The 20,769-nt window shown below is 39.6% G+C and overlaps 1 protein-coding gene across 18 annotated transcripts in view; it reads left to right on the top strand.

Moving 5' to 3' along the window:
• The window catches only part of ENOX1 (ecto-NOX disulfide-thiol exchanger 1), a 355,527-nt gene that overhangs the window by 252,146 nt on the left and 82,612 nt on the right, over positions 1-20,769 (top strand). For all 18 annotated transcript variants that reach the window (XM_085577203.1, XM_077781387.2, XM_085577161.1 and 15 more), the window contains 3 exons: positions 3,418-3,591; positions 5,301-5,507; positions 12,476-12,709. In XM_085577203.1, the coding sequence (XP_085433329.1) occupies positions 3,456-3,591; positions 5,301-5,507; positions 12,476-12,709 (577 nt within the window). In that variant the 5' untranslated portion in view covers positions 3,418-3,455. The remainder of the gene's footprint in view (positions 1-3,417; positions 3,592-5,300; positions 5,508-12,475; positions 12,710-20,769) is intronic.

The following is a 20,769-nucleotide window of genomic DNA, read 5'->3' as shown; positions in this document are numbered from 1 at the left end:
CTTTTTTCTCTGCACCTCAGAGTCCAGACCAGTATTTCCTTTGGACACCCCATCTATAGTCCCTTGTCATGGTTTGTCAGCAATATCCAGGTGGCATGCATCTTCTCTGGAAATGCAAGCACCACCAGTCTTTTCAGGGGTCCAAACAAGAGATTCACTCTTTAGAAATTCATCTGGATTTTCCATCACTGAAATGCATGATAGTTTTGAGTTTTGAGAGAATGATTTTCTTTTCCAGGATGTTTGCCAGTTGGTACCTGTGCATCCTCTCAGTGCTCATACTAATGTATGAAAGCATGTCATTCTCAATTTAACACACTGGGAAAATGAAGAAACTGATTCAAGAGGACAGAGAATTTAAACGTGGTCAGGGTTAAAATCTGTTTGTGCCTTCAGTAGTCTTGCTATTGACTTTAGCAGGCTTGGATTACTGCCTGCAAGATGTGGAATTAAATTTCAAGAATTATTGACTGAGTCCTCTTCAGTATACCTCAGCACAGTCACCTTCTGAAAGCACAGACTCCCGGCACTCCTAGAAGGACATTCCATGAGTGTTGGACTGGACCCCAGCACTTTGTCATGCTCTTGTAGATTGATTCTAGTTGTAAAAGAAACTGATGACAAAGCCATGTACTTATTTAACACAGGCAAAGTTACTTACAAAGCCACGTTTGCTTGGATGTGCCAGGTATTAGTTGCAAATAATTTTCTTCTGCTTAATTCACAGATCTCTTCTGATTAGCATGCAGCCTAAAAGCTCTCCTTCCCATGCCCAGATTCACAGTGTTTGTGGGCATGAGTTTCCCTGTGGCCATCTCCCTTAGATTTGTTTTTCTCTGTGTCTGCACCACTGCCAAAGGAAAATTCACAAAACTGGACCTTATTGAAACCTATTGTCCTTGCTCTGGGTGAGAGGATGTGCCTCTGGTTTGGGCAGAGTTTGCTGTTATTTCATGTCACTAACTCTGGAGAAAAGCTGAAATGTATCTGGTGGTTGTTCTAAGGACAGAACAGCAAAAGCCAAATACACCTTGTGGTGGCACTTGCCAGATGATGACCTTTTTCCTTGGCTGTGCCATGGGGCCTGAAAGGTGCTTTTGGGACAGGGAGAACTCGGTTTCTGTCCATCATCTTGTACCTGTGCTTCAGAATGCTGCAGCTGTACTGTGGATATTGGATTCAATATGAAATTTCGTATCTGGCTGGGACTGTAGCAGACCCTACACTTGTCCAGAAGAATAGACAAAATGCATCATTTGGCATCTCCTGATGCCAGGAGAGGACTCGTATGGCAGTTTGTTGTGTGCTAGCATGGTGACCTGCTTTGTAAGCCACTGAGCTCTATGGGATGTTTTAGCAGCTAGTAACAAAGATGGAGTTCCATCCACAGCCAGAGAGTGCTGCAAAGTGTGGTCTTCTGTGACTGTTTGAAGCCTGACTTGTAAAACAGAGATTAAGATTATTAGCATAGCCTAAGGGTTTCTTTGAATTATGTGTTCCCCTTTCACCTTTAACTCCATCTCCCAGCATTCACCATGAATATTTAATATATGGCCACCACTGCATCTTGCAGAATAAACGACAGACTCCAAGTTTCAAAGCTAAATCTGAAAAGCCATGCGTATACATCGATCCTGAAAAAAAAGCATCACACCCAGAGCAAATCCTTTTTCAAAACCCACTTATTAAAAAAATAATGTAATATCATGACTTTTCATTAATACTAGTCTTCACTAAGCCTAAAGCAAGTCCTTGCTTACTGTGCACTTGCTACGCTTGTTGTACAGGACTGCCTGAAGGTGGTAAAGGCTCACAGTCAGTGCATGAAGAACAGGGAGCATGCAGTTGAGACAGATATGAGCTCTTTTAGAGTACTTCTCAGTCCTCAGTTGTCATTCCTGGAGAAGATGATTATGGATGTTTCACAGGAATAATAATGCTAATTTTCAGCCCCCACAGAGTGCTTTACACCTGCAGAGTGCAATAAAAATGTAAGTTAATACTTGGCAGTAAGTGAGTATTGCTCTGCCTGTTTTGTAGATGTAGAAATGAAGATACAGAAGGGTCAGAGGGCTGACCCAGGGCTACATAGCTTCTCGGCAGCAGATTTAGGATGAAGAAACTAGTGTCTCTCTGGTCACATTTCATTAATCATGCTGCCTTTTTTTTTAATTAGCTCAAAGCTCATCTATATGCATATATATATATACGTGTATATGTACATATAAAATGCTTGAGAAGGAGTTGTTTCCCTCTTCTCTCTTTGCCTCTTCAAAATAAACAAGCTCCTGAGCTACCAAACCCCATGTTTACACGTATCATTAAATACTTTTCAGTTGCTAGCCAGAAAACTCAGCAGAAAATCTGTAGAACACCAAAGTAACTCTCTTCTTTTAAATAATTGATGATGCCAAATAGCAGCACTGTTATGCCAACAAAGAGATCGGTCTCTCAAAATATTTTATTCATTATGCCTCAAGAAACCCAAAGCCTTGTTTTTAACGAAAATGAATTTCAGAAGTTGGCTCTTGGTTCCTCTGAAACATCTGCTTATTACAATTCTTGGTGTTAAAGCACTGGTGCTCCCCGGTAAATCTTTCAGCTTAAAGTTATACATGTAGAAGTCTTGGCAAGGAGATCAGGAAGAAGAAAGAGAAATGCTTGCCAAATATTCATTTTACTTTATGAGGCTGTAGTGGTATATGTTAATAGTACATATGTTGAGGTGAATCTGCTAATCTGAATAAATAACAGGACAAGAAGGAACTAATTCTAAGGTTCAAAAAGACTCCATTCTGTTCAGCTGTAAATTTATATTCCAGGGTAAAATGGTTAGAAGTCTTGGCTAACTAGACAATATAAAGCAGCCAGAAATGGATCTTTCTCTGTATTGTTTGTGAATCAAGGTCACTTATGTGAGAAGGCTATGTTGTGATAAATCTGTCTGACAATTAGATGGAGAGGACATATCAATGTTAAATTATATTCTTTTTAGGCTTTGGGCAGAAAGCAGTGGTAGCATTATGAAAAGAAAATTGCATTCCAGATAATAACAGATATTCATGGTGCATGGTTTTACACGTTAGTGTGCTATATTTTAGTCAGTCATGATAATATTTTAGATTATGTAACATTCCCTTCTTTATGCGTAGTTTATTTTTTTTCACTGAGAATGCAGCTCCCTCCTCCTCATCCCACTCCCCCTCTTCCTTTCCCTTTCTCTCTCCTTCTCACTCTCTTCTCCTATTTCTCTGCCTTTTACATTTTTCCATTTTTCCTTTTCTTCTCCTAATTCTCACAGTGATGCTTGTGAAATAAGCAAGGAAAATGGGCTTAAAGAGAAACTGTCCATACAAGAAAATTTTAACGGGTAGTTTTAAGATTTATAAGCCAGGATTTTATGTTTTATACTTACAGATTCAATCTGTGTACCAGGCTTTGATCCAAGCCTTAGCATGATGACTGGAATCACTCCAATTAACCCAATGATACCAGGCATGGGGTTAGTGCCGCCACCACCACCAACAGATGTGCCTGTAGTCAAAGAAATAATTCACTGCAAAAGCTGCACACTCTTTCCTCCAAACCCAAGTAAGTGCAACTGAAGAAAGAATGTTACCTTCCTAAATGCATTGCATGCAATTTTTTTATCTCATAACAGTAAAGCTTTATAATTACAGTCATGTGTGGTCTATCTTTCTAAGGTCTATTCTGTGTGTAAAGCATGGTATGGCATAAGAGAATCCTTATTCACTTCTGTAAGGTCACATAAAAAAACTATGAAGCTCTTACAGAAAAGAAAAATACTTACAGAAAAGTAACACAGCCTAAAGATCTGCAGTGGTCATACTATATACCTGTCTTTCCCATAGATCAGGATATCACAAAACATAAAGCTAATATGGTGCTGTTCATCTCTGCACTCCCCTTCAGGTGCTTGTAGTTAGATGGGACTGATCTGGGCTCGTGTCCCTGAACACAGTACCTTGCACCCCAAATTGTGTCACTTCAGTCCCTTTTTGAAGGACATGGAGGGAAAGGGGGCTACGGCTTGTCTCCTGCCATTTTTCAAAAAGTCATGACAGATGAGTTCCTTTCTCTTTTTGAAAGGAGGTACCAGGTTCCCTCCTATTCCTGCTATGACTGTGCAAATGGAAAACTCTTCCCACCCAGATACCAGCTCAGCCACAAACCCTGATTTTGTGTGTTGGCCCCATGAGTTTCAGAGCCATCATACCAGTGACTTTAACTATCACTGTGAAATGAGAATGTTAAGCAAATATTCAGGTGCTCTGGATTTGCAGTATATCCAGATCACAGTTTAATCAAACTAGTTGTGTATGTGAGTATGTATGTATATATACATATGTACACTTTAAGGTTGCAACCTCCTTTACTGTGTTAAAGGGCCAAAACAATAAGTCATATTAGTCATATTAATTCTTAGAGAATTACTTTTACTGTGTATGAACAAGGTGAAGCATTATGAAAGCTTTTATTTTTTATACAGCTTTCAAAAATTTAATAGTTTTTCCAATATAAGTGTGTATAAATTCTTTCTATATATACATGAAGGTAGCATTTCTATCTACTCCACCTCATAAGCACTTGTAAACAATGAGGTTATCCTTCTCCTGTGCTGCCGTCTGCTCCATTATCTGGCAACAAGACAAAACAGATAACCAGCAGAGTGTTTTCATCATGCTGTCACTTTGTTGTGTTTCCCACTTTGTTTTTCTGTTTGCTGTGCTCCTGTACTCTGAGACAGAAATGAAATTATGCTAATACCAGGGAAAGGTGTCCAGCCCAAGTGCACAGGGTGTACGCAGCATGGGCTTGCTCACAGCCCACACACTTGGTGAGCGTGGCGAGTGATGGGTATGAGCCAGAAGTGGTGCAGTTCAGGCTTTGAATGCACTGCACTAGAGTCTGAGATCTGTGCTCAGGGTCAAATCTGTTGCAGAAGCCCCTCTACTTTGAAACAGAATATTTTTTTTTGGTTTTCTGTGGATGTACAGGGAACAGAAAGACCCTTTCAGACCTCACTGTCGGTCCTGGAGAACAACCTGCAGTGGCAGGAATAAATGTTTGAAGTACCACCTAAAGCTTGAAGGGGTTTAGATTCAAGTAATCAGTTCTGGATAATCTCTGCAATATTCAATTACTTTGCTTGTCCCCCTTTCCTGCCTCTATACTACATCAAGTAACTCTTGCTGCCCAGAACTGATTGAAGGGGTGAATAGAGCCAATGGATCAAAAGACAAATTTTGTATTCCAATGTGATTTCTGTTTTTACTTAGATCTTCCGCCACCTTCGACAAGAGAGAGACCTCCTGGGTGTAAAACAGTGTTTGTTGGAGGATTACCAGAAAATGCAACTGAGGAAATTATTCAGGAAGTCTTTGAGCAGTGTGGAGATATAACAGCAATTCGGAAAAGCAAGAAGAATTTTTGTCACATCCGTTTTGCAGAGGAGTTCATGGTTGATAAAGCCATTTACCTTTCTGGTACTTCACATTCTTTAATGGATTTTCCTTGCTTCTCATTTGTGTTTTGTGATGCTAATGTTTGATTATTTTCTTAGCTTTTATCTCAGCCAGTCTTTCTTGAACTCAGTGGCTGTAGCATGATGTTGCAAGGGGCAATTATGTTATTTCTCTCCGTCTGCCAAGATTCATGCATGGTGTTGTATGTTACTTACCTGGGGGCAATTTCCTACTATCCCACAACAATGCAATAGGTCCTGAAATTCACTACAGAACAATCTTGTTTTCGATTTACACGGGTTTATATAGTTTTGCTCACAGGTTGTGGAAAGAGGAGGGCACCAGGCCAGGAACTCTGCTGTTTTCCACTGCCAATTTTTCTGAGAGGCTGGCAATTTCACTGGCATATTTTTATAGATTTGTGGTGCAGCCTGAATAAAGTCTGTCTTTATGCATGCATGTATTCAGCTACTGCATGGGTTAGATTCTGAGTCCCATCTGTAGGCTATGTCTGTTGCCTCCCATGACAATGAGTGCTCCAGAAATTACAGGGTGTAAAATTTCAAAATCTCTCTATTTTCCAACAAAGGAACAGACAAAAAAAAACCCCAAAACAAACCAAAAAACCAAGAAAACAACATCCTCCTCCCCCAATCTAATTCACAGGGAAAAAATTAATTAAAAAATCTTAAAAACAAGTCTGCTTTCACATTTTTTGGCTTCTGTGACTGTCAGCATCCTGTTAAGGTTAATTTCCTTCATTTGAGGATTGACTTGCTAAGCAAGTCCTTTTTCACCTTACTGAGTTGGCTCGCATGCACTGTATGTATTTGCCTGCACTCCACAGGCTGGTTCATCCATCCATCCATCTTTCTGGGTCCTGGAGAGACTCAAAAGCACCATTTTGCTTCACAATTGTAGTGTAACCCTTTCAACCCATATGCGATGTATTCTTGATAAATAAGGTCCAGAGAGTGCTCCTTGGCCAAGACAATCTGACACAGGCTGGCTTACATGTGCCCACCCTGTGTCAGGCGACCTCAAAGCACCCACTGGGACCATCCTTCTGAGCCTGGGAGAGAGTTAACAACCCAGGATTCTTGTTTGAGCTCCCACCCTGACTATCTTCTCCATAAGGAGAGAATCTCAACATCCTGTAGGTGTCTGTAGGAAGCCCACACAGAGAGAAACAAGCTGTCTCTCCAGTCACAGTCAACTATATAGAAAGAGAGAAAGAAGGAGAGAAAGAGTGAGAAAGAAAGGGCCGGGGGAGAGGGAGAGAAAGAGAGAGAAAGGAATGATAGGAAAGAAAGGGAGGAAAGAGGGAAGGAAGAAGGAAGGGAGGGAGAAAAGAAAGAAAAGAAAAGAAAAGAAAAAAGAAAAGAAAAGAAAAGAAAAGAAAAGAAAAGAAAAGAAAAGAAAAGAAAAGAAAAGAAAAGAAAAGAAAAGAAAAGAAAAGAAAAGAAAAGAAAAGAAAAGAAAAGAAAAGAAAAGAAAGAAAGAAAGAAAGAAAAAGAAAGAGAAAAAGGAAGGAAGGAAGGAAAGCCTCTCACCTTTTGAAATATATCATCAGGAAAAACTTAGCTCCTTTGTTTCACATAGGTTTTCCTTAGGGTTTTTATGTTGTTTGAAGTTTTTTTCCTAACTTGGCTGCTTGCTTTAAATACCTGTTTGAAGAACTACAGAAAATCATGAGTTTTATGAGGTCTATGTAAAGATTTCTTTGAAATATTGCTATATTTTCACATTTATTCCAAATCTTTATCCCACTCTGGATTTTTCTTTGGTTTTTTTTTTTTTTTTGAATTTTCACTTCATTTCTTGTGCCCCCTCCTCCCCCACCCGCTCTTCCTGATTTCCATGCTTCTTATTCATTTGTTTACTAATGTTACTTCCAAAATGCTGTAGATCATTGCAGTAGATTAGAGGCATCATAAGCAGTAGCACATTTACCATTTTGTTTAGGGGACCTTAGTAACAGAACAGAAGAGGACCACACCAGATTCAGTAAGAACTGGTATTACTGTTTTATAATACACAAAAAGTGGCAAAAAAGAGATCAAAGAAGAGCTCAAAAATATAGAGGCTGCCACCCTGGGCCAGAACCAGTGTTTCTCTAGCTCAGTTTTCTGCTTCTCAGCAGTCGGCTGCACTCTTTGCTTTGCTCCAAGTTTTATTTTAATTTCATTTGCCTTAAATCCTGAAGGATCATAGAAGTGGGAAATTCTTTGTGCTGCTGTGTGTCCTCATTCATAATGCACCAGAATGCTCACTCAGAAGACAGGACATGAGTAGAAATGGAGGTGAAAATTTCCTTTCCTCATTATTCCTCATTTTGAATTTTCTGCAAATTTAATTCCAAGTTCCTGGTGCATCATTCATTCTTCTGTTTCCTTCCATCACAGTTGTGCTGCTGTCTGTGCCTCCTCTTATGTCTGCTCCACAACCTCCCTTCCCATCCATTTTTTTTCCTCCACACCTCTCAATCTTCCAAAGTGTTGTACCTATTGCCTCCAACCACACAATAGGTAGAGCCACTGGAACTGACAAGGATGAGAAAGAAATGCAGGAGCACTCTGTAGGCAAGTTCCACTTCTTTTTACCAAGGCTGCTGAGCTCTGCAGATGAAACATGAAGCATTGACTGTCCCCCACCACTACCAGGGAGGCCTGGCACTAAGCAGGGGCATGTTTTCCTTGTACTGAAATATCAGGGGAGGAGGGGTTTACCAGTCTTTATTCGAATCTCAAACGTATATTCTGAAATGGTGGGAACAAAGCATATTTTTAAGGCATTTTATTTTCCCTGTAAGTGACAAAAGAGATGTACAAATATAGTATGTGTGTTATATTAGGGGAAAGTCATGCCTTTGATATCTCTGGTATAATGATAATTTTGTCTACCTAATCAGTTTTATCTTTCTACCCCATCTAATCTCATCAAGTTTTGCATTTATCCTATGCTTATCATCAGAATAGAGCAAGTGATTACAAAATACATCAAGCAGTTTAATTACTGTTTTTTTTTAATTTTTTCCTTTGTACTCCCAAGTAAATGTGTATGAAAAAGGAGACTGGAAGACTATGATAAAAATGGGTATGGGTACTATGATAAAAATATTCTCCTACTAGGTAGAAGACTATGATAAAAATGTCGATTTGAGGAAGGATAGGTTTCATTTAACCTTTAAAGATGTATTTTGATCTCACAAGGAAAAAACTTTCTAAAATCATCATACCAGCCCATGAGAAAGCTTCTCAAAACTGTATGTATTTTACTCTTTTGGCTGATAATTAATTTTATCGATGACCTCAGACTTGAATATGTGGCACAGGCGGGTGTCTGGAGACAGACCTGTTTACACGCCAAAAGCCCATGTGTGCATTTTTCCTGTGCTGATATTTCCCCCTATGGGTTTCCTTTCAGTACCATTTACTTGTTTCATTTTAAGTTCTCTCTGATCACCATTAACACTCTGATCTAGATCCCCAGTTAGCCCTCAGCTATTGGCTGGTCCCCACTATAGCAACACCCAAAGGTAAGTCAAGCCATGGAGTTTGCACTAGACCTGTGATATGAAAATACTATTTGATTTTTATTTAGCACTTTCATTAACTTCTCCTGTTTCTGCTCCTTTAAAGTGAAGATCTTGGCAAGTTCCCAAAGTCTTTTCCTCTTCCACTGTGTGCAAACCTGAAATTAAAAATGGCAAGTCAGGCACAAAGTTAATGCTAGCTGCAGCCCTGAGCAAAGAGATGGGGAAAAAAATTCATTGCCCATGCATGAAGGGGAGGCAGAGCCAGGTGTTTCCTACATTCAAACACCCTCAAACATCAATAAGGAAACATGGTATTGAAAAAAAAACGAGCCTCCCAGCTGCCTTGAGGCTCAAAATTTCCAGCACAGATGGGTGCTTAAGTATCTCATGTACAAGAGAGAACCTGCCAGTTGTGCATGCAGTCTTTATCAAGCCATCACGGAGTCTGTTCTCCCCGGCCAGGTCATTGGTCCTGTAGTGTCTGCAAAACTAAGTATATAAAAGTGCAAAAAACCATCCTTAAGGCATTTTTTGTTAAGGGAAAGATGCCAAACTGTGACCATTCTGATCTGACTTTGAAGCTAACCCTGCTCTGGACTAGGTGATATCCAAGGTCCCTTCTTAGCTAGGTTATTCTAAGTTTCTGTGCTGGTGGAAATCACCTGGCTGGTTGACCACCTTCAATCTTTAGAGATAAATAAGCAGTCACATTTTTTTAATGTGACTCATGGTAAATTTCCAAAATCTGTTAATTTAGTTTCCCAAAGGGAACCATTTATCCAGTGCTACTGCAATGTACACTATTCAGGTTTTTTTCCCATTTACTTCAAAAATGCACTTTAATGCAACTCAGCTTTGCCAGTGCACACAAAACCTATGGATGCATAATCCTTTTCATTAGCTCTTTTTTCAGCTTATGTGAGGGGCCTTGATGTCCACAAGAGTTTTGCCTCCTGCAGTGCTGTATTTCTGTCTCTGCCCATAACTATTGTGCTTCCGCCAATGGAAGCAAAAGCAGGGGGAGAGGAAGAGAGATTGAGTCTTCCTGGAAAGTGCAGCCCAGCTGGGAGATTTAATTTTAGGTTCATGAGACCTGGCACCTTGGCAATGTCCTTTACATTGCTGATAATGCTGTTCTGGCACAGAGCAAGCACAGTGTGAGGAATGCAGCTGGCACGCCAAACTGGCGGGGAGCAGGGGGCTAACATTTGTCACAGTTATCAGGGTAGCTGCACCACTGACCCCTTTTGGCTGACTCCTTTGTGCCTCCACCTCTGTGGATAAAACCATATAATAAACACCCTCATTAGTTCAGAGCCCATTCTGAAAGATCACCCATGCTTTTCTTCTGTTACGTCCCACTGAATAGGGTGTATCTGTAACTCTTCTCTTCAATGCCTTGGGACTAGAGTTACATGTATGTGGCTGCCAAAAGCTTTTGGGGTGAAGGAATGGTGTTTACTTCTCTAATCTAGAGAAAGCAAAGCCAAGAGGAATTTAAAATAATAAACAGTCCCCTCCTTTGCCACTCCTACAATACCCAGTTTTACTTCACCCCAGGCTCCTGAACCTTGGAGACCAGATTTTATAGGTTCCATTGGTAGGAACCTACTAAAACAGTTTCTTGGTAAGGCAGTTTTTTATGCCTTTTGGTTTTGAAGGACCTCTGAAACATTTAGGTCAAGTTTTCATCTGGGTTTGCACTCCTTGCTGGACAATGAAAGTCTTATCTTTTCCTCACCTGCAGACTCCTTAGCTGAACTCCACAAGGTGTTTGAAAGGAAAATGTGAAATCAAAAGGCACACAGATTACTTTTTACTTGAAGGATCACTACATATATGGATATTTAATGTCTTTGAAGCTGTTGTCTCACATGTGCTGAAGTACAGACAATCCCTTGCGTTCATACAGCAGGATGTGTTTCCAGCAGTAAAACAGAGTATGCCTAGATACACATTTCTGCAAGGATGTGCTTAACCTACTACACAATTCTCAGCTTTGCTATTCCTGGAGGGAGCTCAGAACTGAGTTTTAACTGTGGTGGTGAGGTGCTAAAGCTCTTAAAACCACAGGCAAACGACAAGACTGGAAGGTAGGTTCTTTTGGATTGCAGATCAAAAGCAGCAAACACCATTTTTCCTGACATTTTGAATAGAAGTTTCCTCTCCCTGGAGTTGTTATGCAGTGGCTGCAGTAGTGTGTGTTTCTGAAGAGCTTCCTGTGTGCCAGCACAGCACAGAATTCATCTCTGCAGCATCCAGTCATTTGAGAAATCTCTGCTGAGCTGTTGCGTGTTGGCATGGAGAAATTAGAGCTATCCTGTGTAGACTGATTAATTTTAACCACATTTGAAGGCTCTGTTTGAAGCCTTCTTCATAGTATTTTCTCACACTTTCTCCGAGTTGGTATTTTAAAAGTTAGACGAACTGCTTTGTGTATATATTTGTGCCTTAGAAATAAAACTTGGAAAAAAGACAGGTGCCCAAATATGGCCACAAAAAGCTCCTCTTATAGCTTTGGCATGATTTTTTGGCCTCTGACAGTAGTCAGGAGTTTTAGGTCAGAGTATGACCCTTTTGTACTCCTGTGTAGCTCTTAACTTTAAGCCTTTGCAGTGTGCTAACTTTAGAATATTGTACATTGACCAAATTAAAAATATGCAGAAAATCCCTAAAGATAAGGCACAGCAGGTGTCATTATTTATTCTGAAAGGAGTCTTGCAAATGCCTAATAAATCTGTCCCTACTTTAGAAATTACTTTAAAGAATGATGAACTCAATTAATTTGTAGGTGATTTATATTTGCTGATAGATTATTTTTGTGGGGGAATTTGAAAATAGTGGTTGCAATTGTAAAGTCTCAAAATTTGAGATCTAGCATCACTGTAGTTATGGAACATAACTACATAACTTTGTAGCACAGGAATTTATGTAGCACAATTTCCACATTCACCTGTAGTTATGGCTTTTAGAAAATTCAGCCTTTCCCCATACTTCCAGTTCCTTTGGCAGGGTGGAGAAAAACAGTAGACTGAACATGATCTCAACAGGATCATTGGAAGAAGGATTTCCCATTCAGACTAAACCAGATCTATTTTAAATAATTGGTTTTTGTTTATCTGACTTCTGTGCTTTTAAAATTTGGAAGAATCATGTGGAAAAATGACATCTTTTGAGAGATTTCTAAACAGAAATGTATGTTCTATACCTAAGGGTTGACTTTTCAGTTAATCTACTATGGTGATAGGTGGTGCAGGAAATGTTGAAGAAAAATGAGTGGATGGATGTTTATCTTCTTGTGAAAACATGGTGATTGATAGATATTGCATAAATTTGGGGGGATCTGTTAATTTACATTTTTACCTGGCTGCACTTGAAAGTGGGGTTAAAAATGGAAGAGAAATCTAAGCAAATAAATCCTGCAACAGTTAGTTCTACTTGTTGATTTCAGGTTACCGCATGAGATTAGGATCTAGCACAGACAAAAAGGATTCAGGTCGCCTTCATGTTGATTTTGCTCAGGCAAGAGATGACTTTTATGAATGGGAATGCAAGCAAAGAATGCTGGCCAGAGAAGAACGCCACAGACGTAAAATGGAAGAAGACAGACTGCGCCCTCCTTCTCCTCCGGCAATAATGCATTATTCTGAACACGAAGCTGCTTTGCTGGCTGAAAAATTGAAAGGTAAGCAGCATTTGCTACTTCTTAGTTTATTATTCCTTAAAAGCAGGAGCCATGCAGAGGCCAGAGCAGTGAAGCCAGTTCCTCTCTGAGGTGTTTCATTACTTGCCCTGTTAGCTTTCCTCTGCTGAAATGGCTTTCTTTGCCATTTCTATGCCAAGGGTAATGATACTCACCCACCTGCTGAAAATGCATGACATCTGTCTTATCTACCTGTGCTTTAACAGCAAAAACACAGCCTTCAGAATGCTACAGGTGTGTTTTTTATCTGTTAAGTTGCTGCCTAATATATCTTGGAAATACTCTCACAGTAAGGCAACCTGTTGCAAGCATCCTTCATATGAAATGTCTTATTCTTAAAATTACTTTAATCCTCAACATGTAGGTTACTCCTACACATGCATTTAACTGTCTCTGGCATTCAAATTGCCCTCATGAGCTGACACAAATTATGACACACACCATCCAGACTTTCAGTCCCTCTTTAGGGTTAGAGTTACTTGTGCAGGAGAGTGTCATGTTTTGGTATGTGTTTGCTTCGTTGTTTTTTTCTAGGTACATTTACTGAGTTAAAATTTTCCAAGGGTGCACTTCAAAGATTCATTTTATTTTAATAGCTAACATAAACAGTAAGAAGCAAAGAAATAAAGGTATTAATGGTAACAAAATTTAAAAGAAATATCTAGCAAACAACTCTTCACACCACTTAGAGTTGCATTTATTTTCATCAAGTGTTTAGCAGTTGTGTTTGGCATTCTTTCCCCCATGATGGCCAGGCACATTGCTTAACTGTGTGCCAGGTCACAAGAAGCTGTGATTCTTGCCACTATTTCAGAATTATCTAGATTAGGCTTAGACTATCTAGCTGTCATCACACTGGTCTCTGTTCTAACTATGAAATATGTTTGGGGAGCTGAAGAAGGACAGTGCAAAGTGTTTCATCCTTGGAGCGTGGAGCAGAGATGCACCCTGCTGTCTCTCTGAGTACTGCACTAGTTGCAGTTAGTTGTTGCTACTACCTCAGTCACTTACTAGTTTGGCTGACTCTTGCGCCCACCAGATGCACTTCTCCATAAAAAAATTAATCAATCTATTTGTTAGATTGCTGAAATAACCCAGATGAGTTGATATACCAGGAGAAAGGAGGCCCTAATACAATTTTAATTCATACCTAGCTTCCAGACCAGTTTTAGATCTGTCTGGTTTTAGTTGAATATTATAAGAGTTAATCTTTTGTAGGGAAGTTTTTCTTTATGTAGTAAGGCCTAGAGGTTTCCTGAACTAAACCAGAAAATGCAATAGTCTGGGCAATTTCTTCCATATGGCTAGTCATTGCTTGGGGCAACTGAATGTGGGTTTTTGCAAGATGTTGAAGATGACTAGAATGATTTTTCTTTTCATTTTGGGACGTTTCCATACTTAATTAAAATCTACTCCAAGCATTTATATCTTTGCTTCTCTTAAGGGATATTTAACCAGAGCTTGACATATATGCTCAAGCTTAATTTAAAAATGCTTTAGCACAATATAGACCAACACTATGTGCATAAATGTTTCTCCAGAAATAAACTTTCAGCAATGTACGTCACTTAAAAAAAAAAAAAAGTTAAGTTTATTTTTTTATTGCTTGAAAATCATTAAAATCCAGCAAAATAATATATTACAATTTTAAAAGTTCTGCTAATTAACAGTTGCCTTGCTGTGATTGTTGTGAGATTAAAGACACCAGCCCTGGATCGTACTGATACATAAGGGTGGAGAATGCAGAAAAGACCCCTTTCTTCTCAGTGGGCATGAACTGTGCCCTGCTCTAGGTAGTAAAGAAAGCAGAGCGTGCTTCAGTAGTTGCACTGGTCTACTTTACCTTCCCTATGGCATCACAGCCAGTATCTGTAAAATAGTGGCATTGAACTTTATAGGCTCTGTTGGGAAACATGGAATCACCACATGAGCTCTTTGTGGCATCCTAAAAAAAGAAAAATTCTTCAGCTCTGGCAAGGGGCAGTTCATGTAATATATTCATACAATCATTAAGGTTGGAAGAGACCTCTAAGATTAATTCCAACCGTAATCATACATTCACAATTTAAATGTGAACTTCAGATGAAAGTAGCAGAATATATATATATATATGTATGTATGTGTATATATAAATGTATATATTTATATAATATATATGTGTGTATATGTGTATGTCTATGTGTGTACGTATACATAGACATACACATATACACACACATTCACATAGATATGTAAAACTTGGAGTTAAAATCTCAGGTCTCTGTATTATCACCATATTTGCACTGCTGCAAAAGCCTGGACAATTCATCCTAAAGTAAAGAAGGATCACAGTATATCTGCACTTGTCAGGATTTAACTTGAACGATTGTTTCTTCAGCAGATGCTCTGCAGTTCTTTTCTTAAGGACAGTCATGACCTTGCTGTGGTGCCCACTTCAAAAGACTCCTGAGCTCTGTTGGGAGCTCATGAGACAGAGCTGCAAGTGCCCAACATGCAGGTTTCAGCTCCTGCAGTGCCTCCAGAAGTTCATGGAGCAGCACTAGCTAAAAAGCAAGCCAAAATAACTAAGCATATCTCAATCCAAGATACTGCTTTGCAACCACAGATATAGATAACTTGGTTGGAATCCAAGCAACTTTTGTTGTCAAAATAACCTTGGAAATTCCTGACAGCAAGGAAATCTTATGGTGGGCAAAGATGAAGTAGGCTTATCAACCACTCCCCTAGTGTGATTTAGATATTTACTGAGTCTGTGACAGAGGTGACAATATATCTTTTTCACTTTCTGCAAACTGCAGCATAAGACTAAGAAATCATTGGTTTTGTGTAATAGACTTGGCTGGAAACTCTTGCCCCAGTGTTGTCAGCATGTTCCTATTCCTCTGGTGTGCTGAACTGCCTGGTACTTCAGTGACTGTGGTTGAGAGAGTACTGAGGAACTTTTGTTCCAGTTGGAAACAGAATTTCATTGTAAATCTTCAGCCAGGTAGTCTCTACTGGTGTGGAGCTTCACAGAACAAAGGAACCTCAGTGCCTGGTGGCTGGGGCTAGAATCCACTGCAACTGAGGCCTCATATACATGAGGATTTATAATATACTCTCCGTTCCTTGTAGATTACCCTGAATCCCTTCACATATGCGAAGAACTTGGTTTGAACACTTAATTTTTGCAGAAATTAAGGAAACCCATCAAACTATGGGCCAGTGCAGCTTTTCATCACTTTGTAATTCAGTGTGTATTAGTGTTTGCTTATATGTATCTCCCATTCCCTTTTGCCTTTTTTCTTTAATTAAGATCTTCATTAGTCCTGCAAATGACGTCCTTCTTAACTCTCTCCTTGTTGGCAGTATGAACATTTTTTCCTGCACCATTCATGTCATTAGCCTGAACCTCGATTATCAAAATGAAACAGCTCCAGCATTCCAACAACATGAGTAACATGAAGAGCATGAGATCCTTCTTATCTGTGTTTCCTTGAGAAAATACCTCAGTAAATTCACAGATGTGAACTCTGGGAATCCAAGGTCATTTACAATGAAGTGTAAATGTTATTTACCTCCTTAAACAGCCTTTGAAAACAGACCTTGAGTTCTTGTTTTGACAAAACCAGCAGAATATTTTGTCTTCTGCTATTACACCAGAAAAAAGTGACTTTTGCTTCTGGTTCATTGCAGCATTTGTGTGTGTCTTTGAGATTTTAATTCCTCAGTGTTAAATCAGATGTGTTATTACTGCACAGTGGAATGTGTCGGTAGATATTTACATTCAAATTTGCATGCTCTGACATCTGTTTTCCTGGGTGCGTTATAAACAGTTAAGTCGTGTGGTGCCCAGAACATGACACAACTGGAGATAGGCTGAACCTTTTAAGTGGAATGCTGCTCTGTCAGGTGCATTGGAACAAAACATTTTAATCTGTGCTTATGACATTTGCGTTTCAAAGGAGGATTTCAAACATTATGGTTTTCTTAATTCAAGCATAGCTGTACCTAATGGTATCATCTTCAGAAATCACTTCTCACAAATAAGATCCTTTAAAATGCTACATATGTCTTACTTGCTGCGGGTAGCTAAATAGTTCTATGACTTAACAAAGGCATCTCTTTATATCTGAATATCTGTTTTTTTAAATATTTTGAGCAAAGGAGACATAAATATCTGAGAGTTAAATACAATACCCTGGAATTTACCTCCCTTTTTAATACAGTGTTTTTTTATGAGCACAGGGAAGTTATTCATACAGTTTTTCATTTTAAGAAATATAATTTAAAAACTGAGAAGCTGCTGCTTTGCCAGGCACTGTATTATCCCCTGAAGAGAGCACAGATTGGAAATTTAAATAAATAGATGGCAGTTACAGTAGAATGAGGGATGTGCCTTCCACAAGACTCAGGTAACATCAAGCCTGACAATCTCAACTCTTGCACATCATTTGAAATATAAACAACATTTAATTGCTTGGGAGATAGGATATTTCACTGAGATGAAAAATACACTGCTTTCATTATCACCCTGCACTTGGGAGCCAGACTGGCAGAGCACTGCAGAAACAATGCAGTCATGCAGAGTGGCAAGTTTCACCCAGAAAGGATCAAATTCAGTGCAGAGCTTTGTCAGAAGGGGAGGCAAAGTGAGATCCTATGAAAAATCCAGTGAATGCCAGGTTTAAATTCTGAGTCTCTGGAATTCTTTTTAGCCCATTTTTTTTTTATTAGTGGTACATCAGGACAGAGCCCTGAAACAGACATGTTTCGACACTTTGGTATCAAATCTGTTCACTCACCCTTCCTGGTTTTAGATTATCGTTTTCTCCTTCCTTCTTCCATATGCTGCTGACATCTGCTGTGGCACAATACATCTGGCTCCGAGAGCCTCGCACAGGGGCTGTGAGCAGGCACGGTGCGAGGGCGCTTTTGTCTGCTTGCAGAAGAGCATAAGGTGGGTTCAGCTATCAGCAGCCTGGTAACCCAGTTCCCTGGGCACGTCCCTCCCAAAGCCTACAGGAGGTACACTCACTGCTTAGTGCATTACTAAAATCATCCTCCCTCACCTCAGCTGTATTGTATCAATTCAGACTTTCAGGTTTTAATATAAACCCACTGGATTAAATGCACCACACTGCAAAATGACTCAAGTTCATTACTAAGAGCTGGGAAATGGCAAGTCACTGATCAGAAAGTTTTTGGTGTGATTTTGAGAAATATGGAGGAAACTCAATAACCTCGTAATTACTTTTCTTTGGAAATAATGGCACCAGCAGGAGAAGATAATGGGTTTTTGTGTCTGACATGAAACACCCACCCCAGGAAGAATCTTGTGTGATTTAATTTGAAATAAAGAGTTTGATTATGTAGGGGGGAGAGACTACTTTTTAATATATCTTTTAGTGAACATACACATGTATTTTTATCAAATCTAGTGTCAGCTAGAGATTTGTTACATAACTGGAAAAGTTTCTTGGTTATAGTATGCAGTTAAGGCTATTTAAAAAAGAGTAAGGTGGATATTAATCATTCTTTAAAATAACCCTTTGGCAGTAAGAATTTATATTTCTTGATTCTTACTTGTTATGCAATGCCACTGGGTTAAAAATTTTATTAATCCCAAAAGTACTAGACTGATGTGTGTGATGCATGGCACAATTATATAAGGGATTTGAGCAGGAAAAAAGAAGGTGAGGGTAGTAGACTGAAGAGTTGTGTTTCTAGGTCACTGGCAGGCACTCTGTACAGAAGAAGCTCTTAAGCCAAGAGAAAAATAGGTTGTCATTTTGGCACCAGAAGTGGTGTGTGCTGGAAAGAAAATTGTTCCTGATGCACGGGGGAGATGGGCTGAGCCTGCTGATGAGAGAGGTTAGTGAACCTTTTCTCTGACCTGATTCACCCACAGCATTCGCCTCCTAAAGTTTATTATTTTTTGTGTTGAATTCAGTCTTTGCAGTTTAGAAATCTTAGTTATAGTTTAATAAATTATCAAGTTATAAGTCAGATTAACGGAAACCTTGGCCATACATCCTTACCTGGCTGTGGTTATATGTAATGAAGAAGTTTGCATCCTGAACTGAACTGTGCCACCTTCCTGTTTGAACTGGGCCCAGTTTGACAAACTGGAACTGGAGTCTGAGCAGCTGAGCAGCTCCAGGCAGACTGAGGGCAGTGTCACCATGAGCAAAGGGGTGATGCTGAGCATGGGGATGAGGCAGGGAGCACATCTTCCCATGCCACTGCTACAGCTGGCAGAGGACAGGCTGTTAATCAGAGGCAAAGAAGGACAGACACTGTCCCACCACTCTTGTCCTTTCTCTGCCTGAACTGCAGCACAGTCATGCTCAGTACTCACAAGAACACCTTCAGGGGTGTTTGTTAATTGGGTTTCTGCTGGTCAGGGCAGAGCTTGGCATAAAGGTATACCTGCCCCTTCCCATCTTACAGAGGGGCCAGAGACCAGCGAGGTCATTAATGCTTCCCAAAACATAGGCAAACTGCACAGAAGCTTTCTAGGTGTAGTCACTGGAGTAAAGACCAACAGCTCTGTCTTTTCAGCATGTCTTTGCAAGCCTGGAATGTTGCATTAGGAGGGCAAGATTCAGGACAAGAGACAAGGTATGGTGACTCTGGACAGCACCATAGCCCATAGGACAATGCAGAAGATTTGCTGTGATTTAGAGAGACTCCAAGTGTTGTGTGAAATATCTCAGATGCTTTTCAAACATCGAGAAAGTCCAGGGTTGGAAAGATAATAAAAGGGCTAAATCAGTATCCCAGTGTTTGATCTTGTCCTAGCTAGAAGTCCAGCATGCAATGTCACTCTTGAAACACAGAAATACCAAGTTAGTTATATTTGCAATATACCTATAAATGTAAAAAATACAGAAATAAGAGTGTTCAAATGCCTGGCTTCAGTGTGATGGATTAGTCTATGTCCTTTCTAATTGCTAAGACGTTAGACACCATCACTGAAGTTGTGAAAGCACCTGATGTAGGTTCTTAACACTGAGAGGTACATAGTCATGTTTGAGGGTACTCTGAGCTGAATTCTGCCCTGTGTTAAACCAGGGAAACTCCATTAGCTGAAAGTAAAACCTCTTTTCCAACACATTTTCCCAGGATACCATTCTGTAACAGTTGTTGTCACAGCTTTTTCAATTAAATGTTTATTCCAATTGGGGTTGCTTAGAGGTGGTCAAATTACAAGAAGAAAACTGCAAAATATTTGTCAACAATTATTCCCTTTTTTCATAGAAATATTCCTTTTAACAATTTTCTGGGCAGCTCTAGGGACACATTTTCTTTTCTTTATATTTCATTTCATGTAAGTTGTAAGCTCGGATTTAAATGTCAAATATCTGTAGTTGATATAAGAGGAATTTGAAATATCTTATCTCTAGTACCCTGTGATTGAGTCTGGCAGCACCTGGAAATCTCTGTCGATGGAGACCTGGCAAGCCATCCTGGATGGATGAGAAATCTTCAAATGACACAACATTGTCAGAGCTTGTGTTGGAGCTGCCCTTTACAGGGGCATGCAGGGGTGCAGGTGCTTGCAGCAGGTGCCCTTGTGGAATGGTTGGGATTACTCCAACCAAAGGTGTGCCTGTTGCAGGGATGTCAATACAGGAGCAGGCCAGCCCAGGCTCCCTTTGCAGCTGCTTGAGGGAAGCAGGCACTTCTGGGGCACAGTTCACCTCACTGTTTAACAGACAGCGAAAACAGGACTGATAAAACCTGCCTTATTTGCTTAGAATATGATGTGACTTGGAGGAGGAAAAAGCTCTAGGAGAAAGAAATAATTTGCTGCATGCTTATTTTAAAAGAACAATTACATATGGGAACATGTCTTATATAAAGGAATTTATTTGAAGAGTGTGTTTTTAAACAGTGTATAATTATGTGCATCCTACCATGAGGGAATAATTTTGAGCAGAATTAGGAGTTTTGTTTTATTTTTTTTTAAATAAATGTCTGCAATCATAAGGCAGTTCACGCTCTGTTTAAATTAGATTCCATTGCTGCATTTCTTCTACTATTTATCTACTAACTAA

This window comes from Lonchura striata, chromosome 1 (genome assembly GCF_050655825.1).
Source record: "Lonchura striata isolate lonStrDom1 chromosome 1, ASM5065582v1, whole genome shotgun sequence".
Classification (NCBI taxonomy): domain Eukaryota; kingdom Metazoa; phylum Chordata; class Aves; order Passeriformes; family Estrildidae; genus Lonchura; species Lonchura striata.
This window is presented reverse-complemented; position numbering and strand designations above follow the sequence as displayed.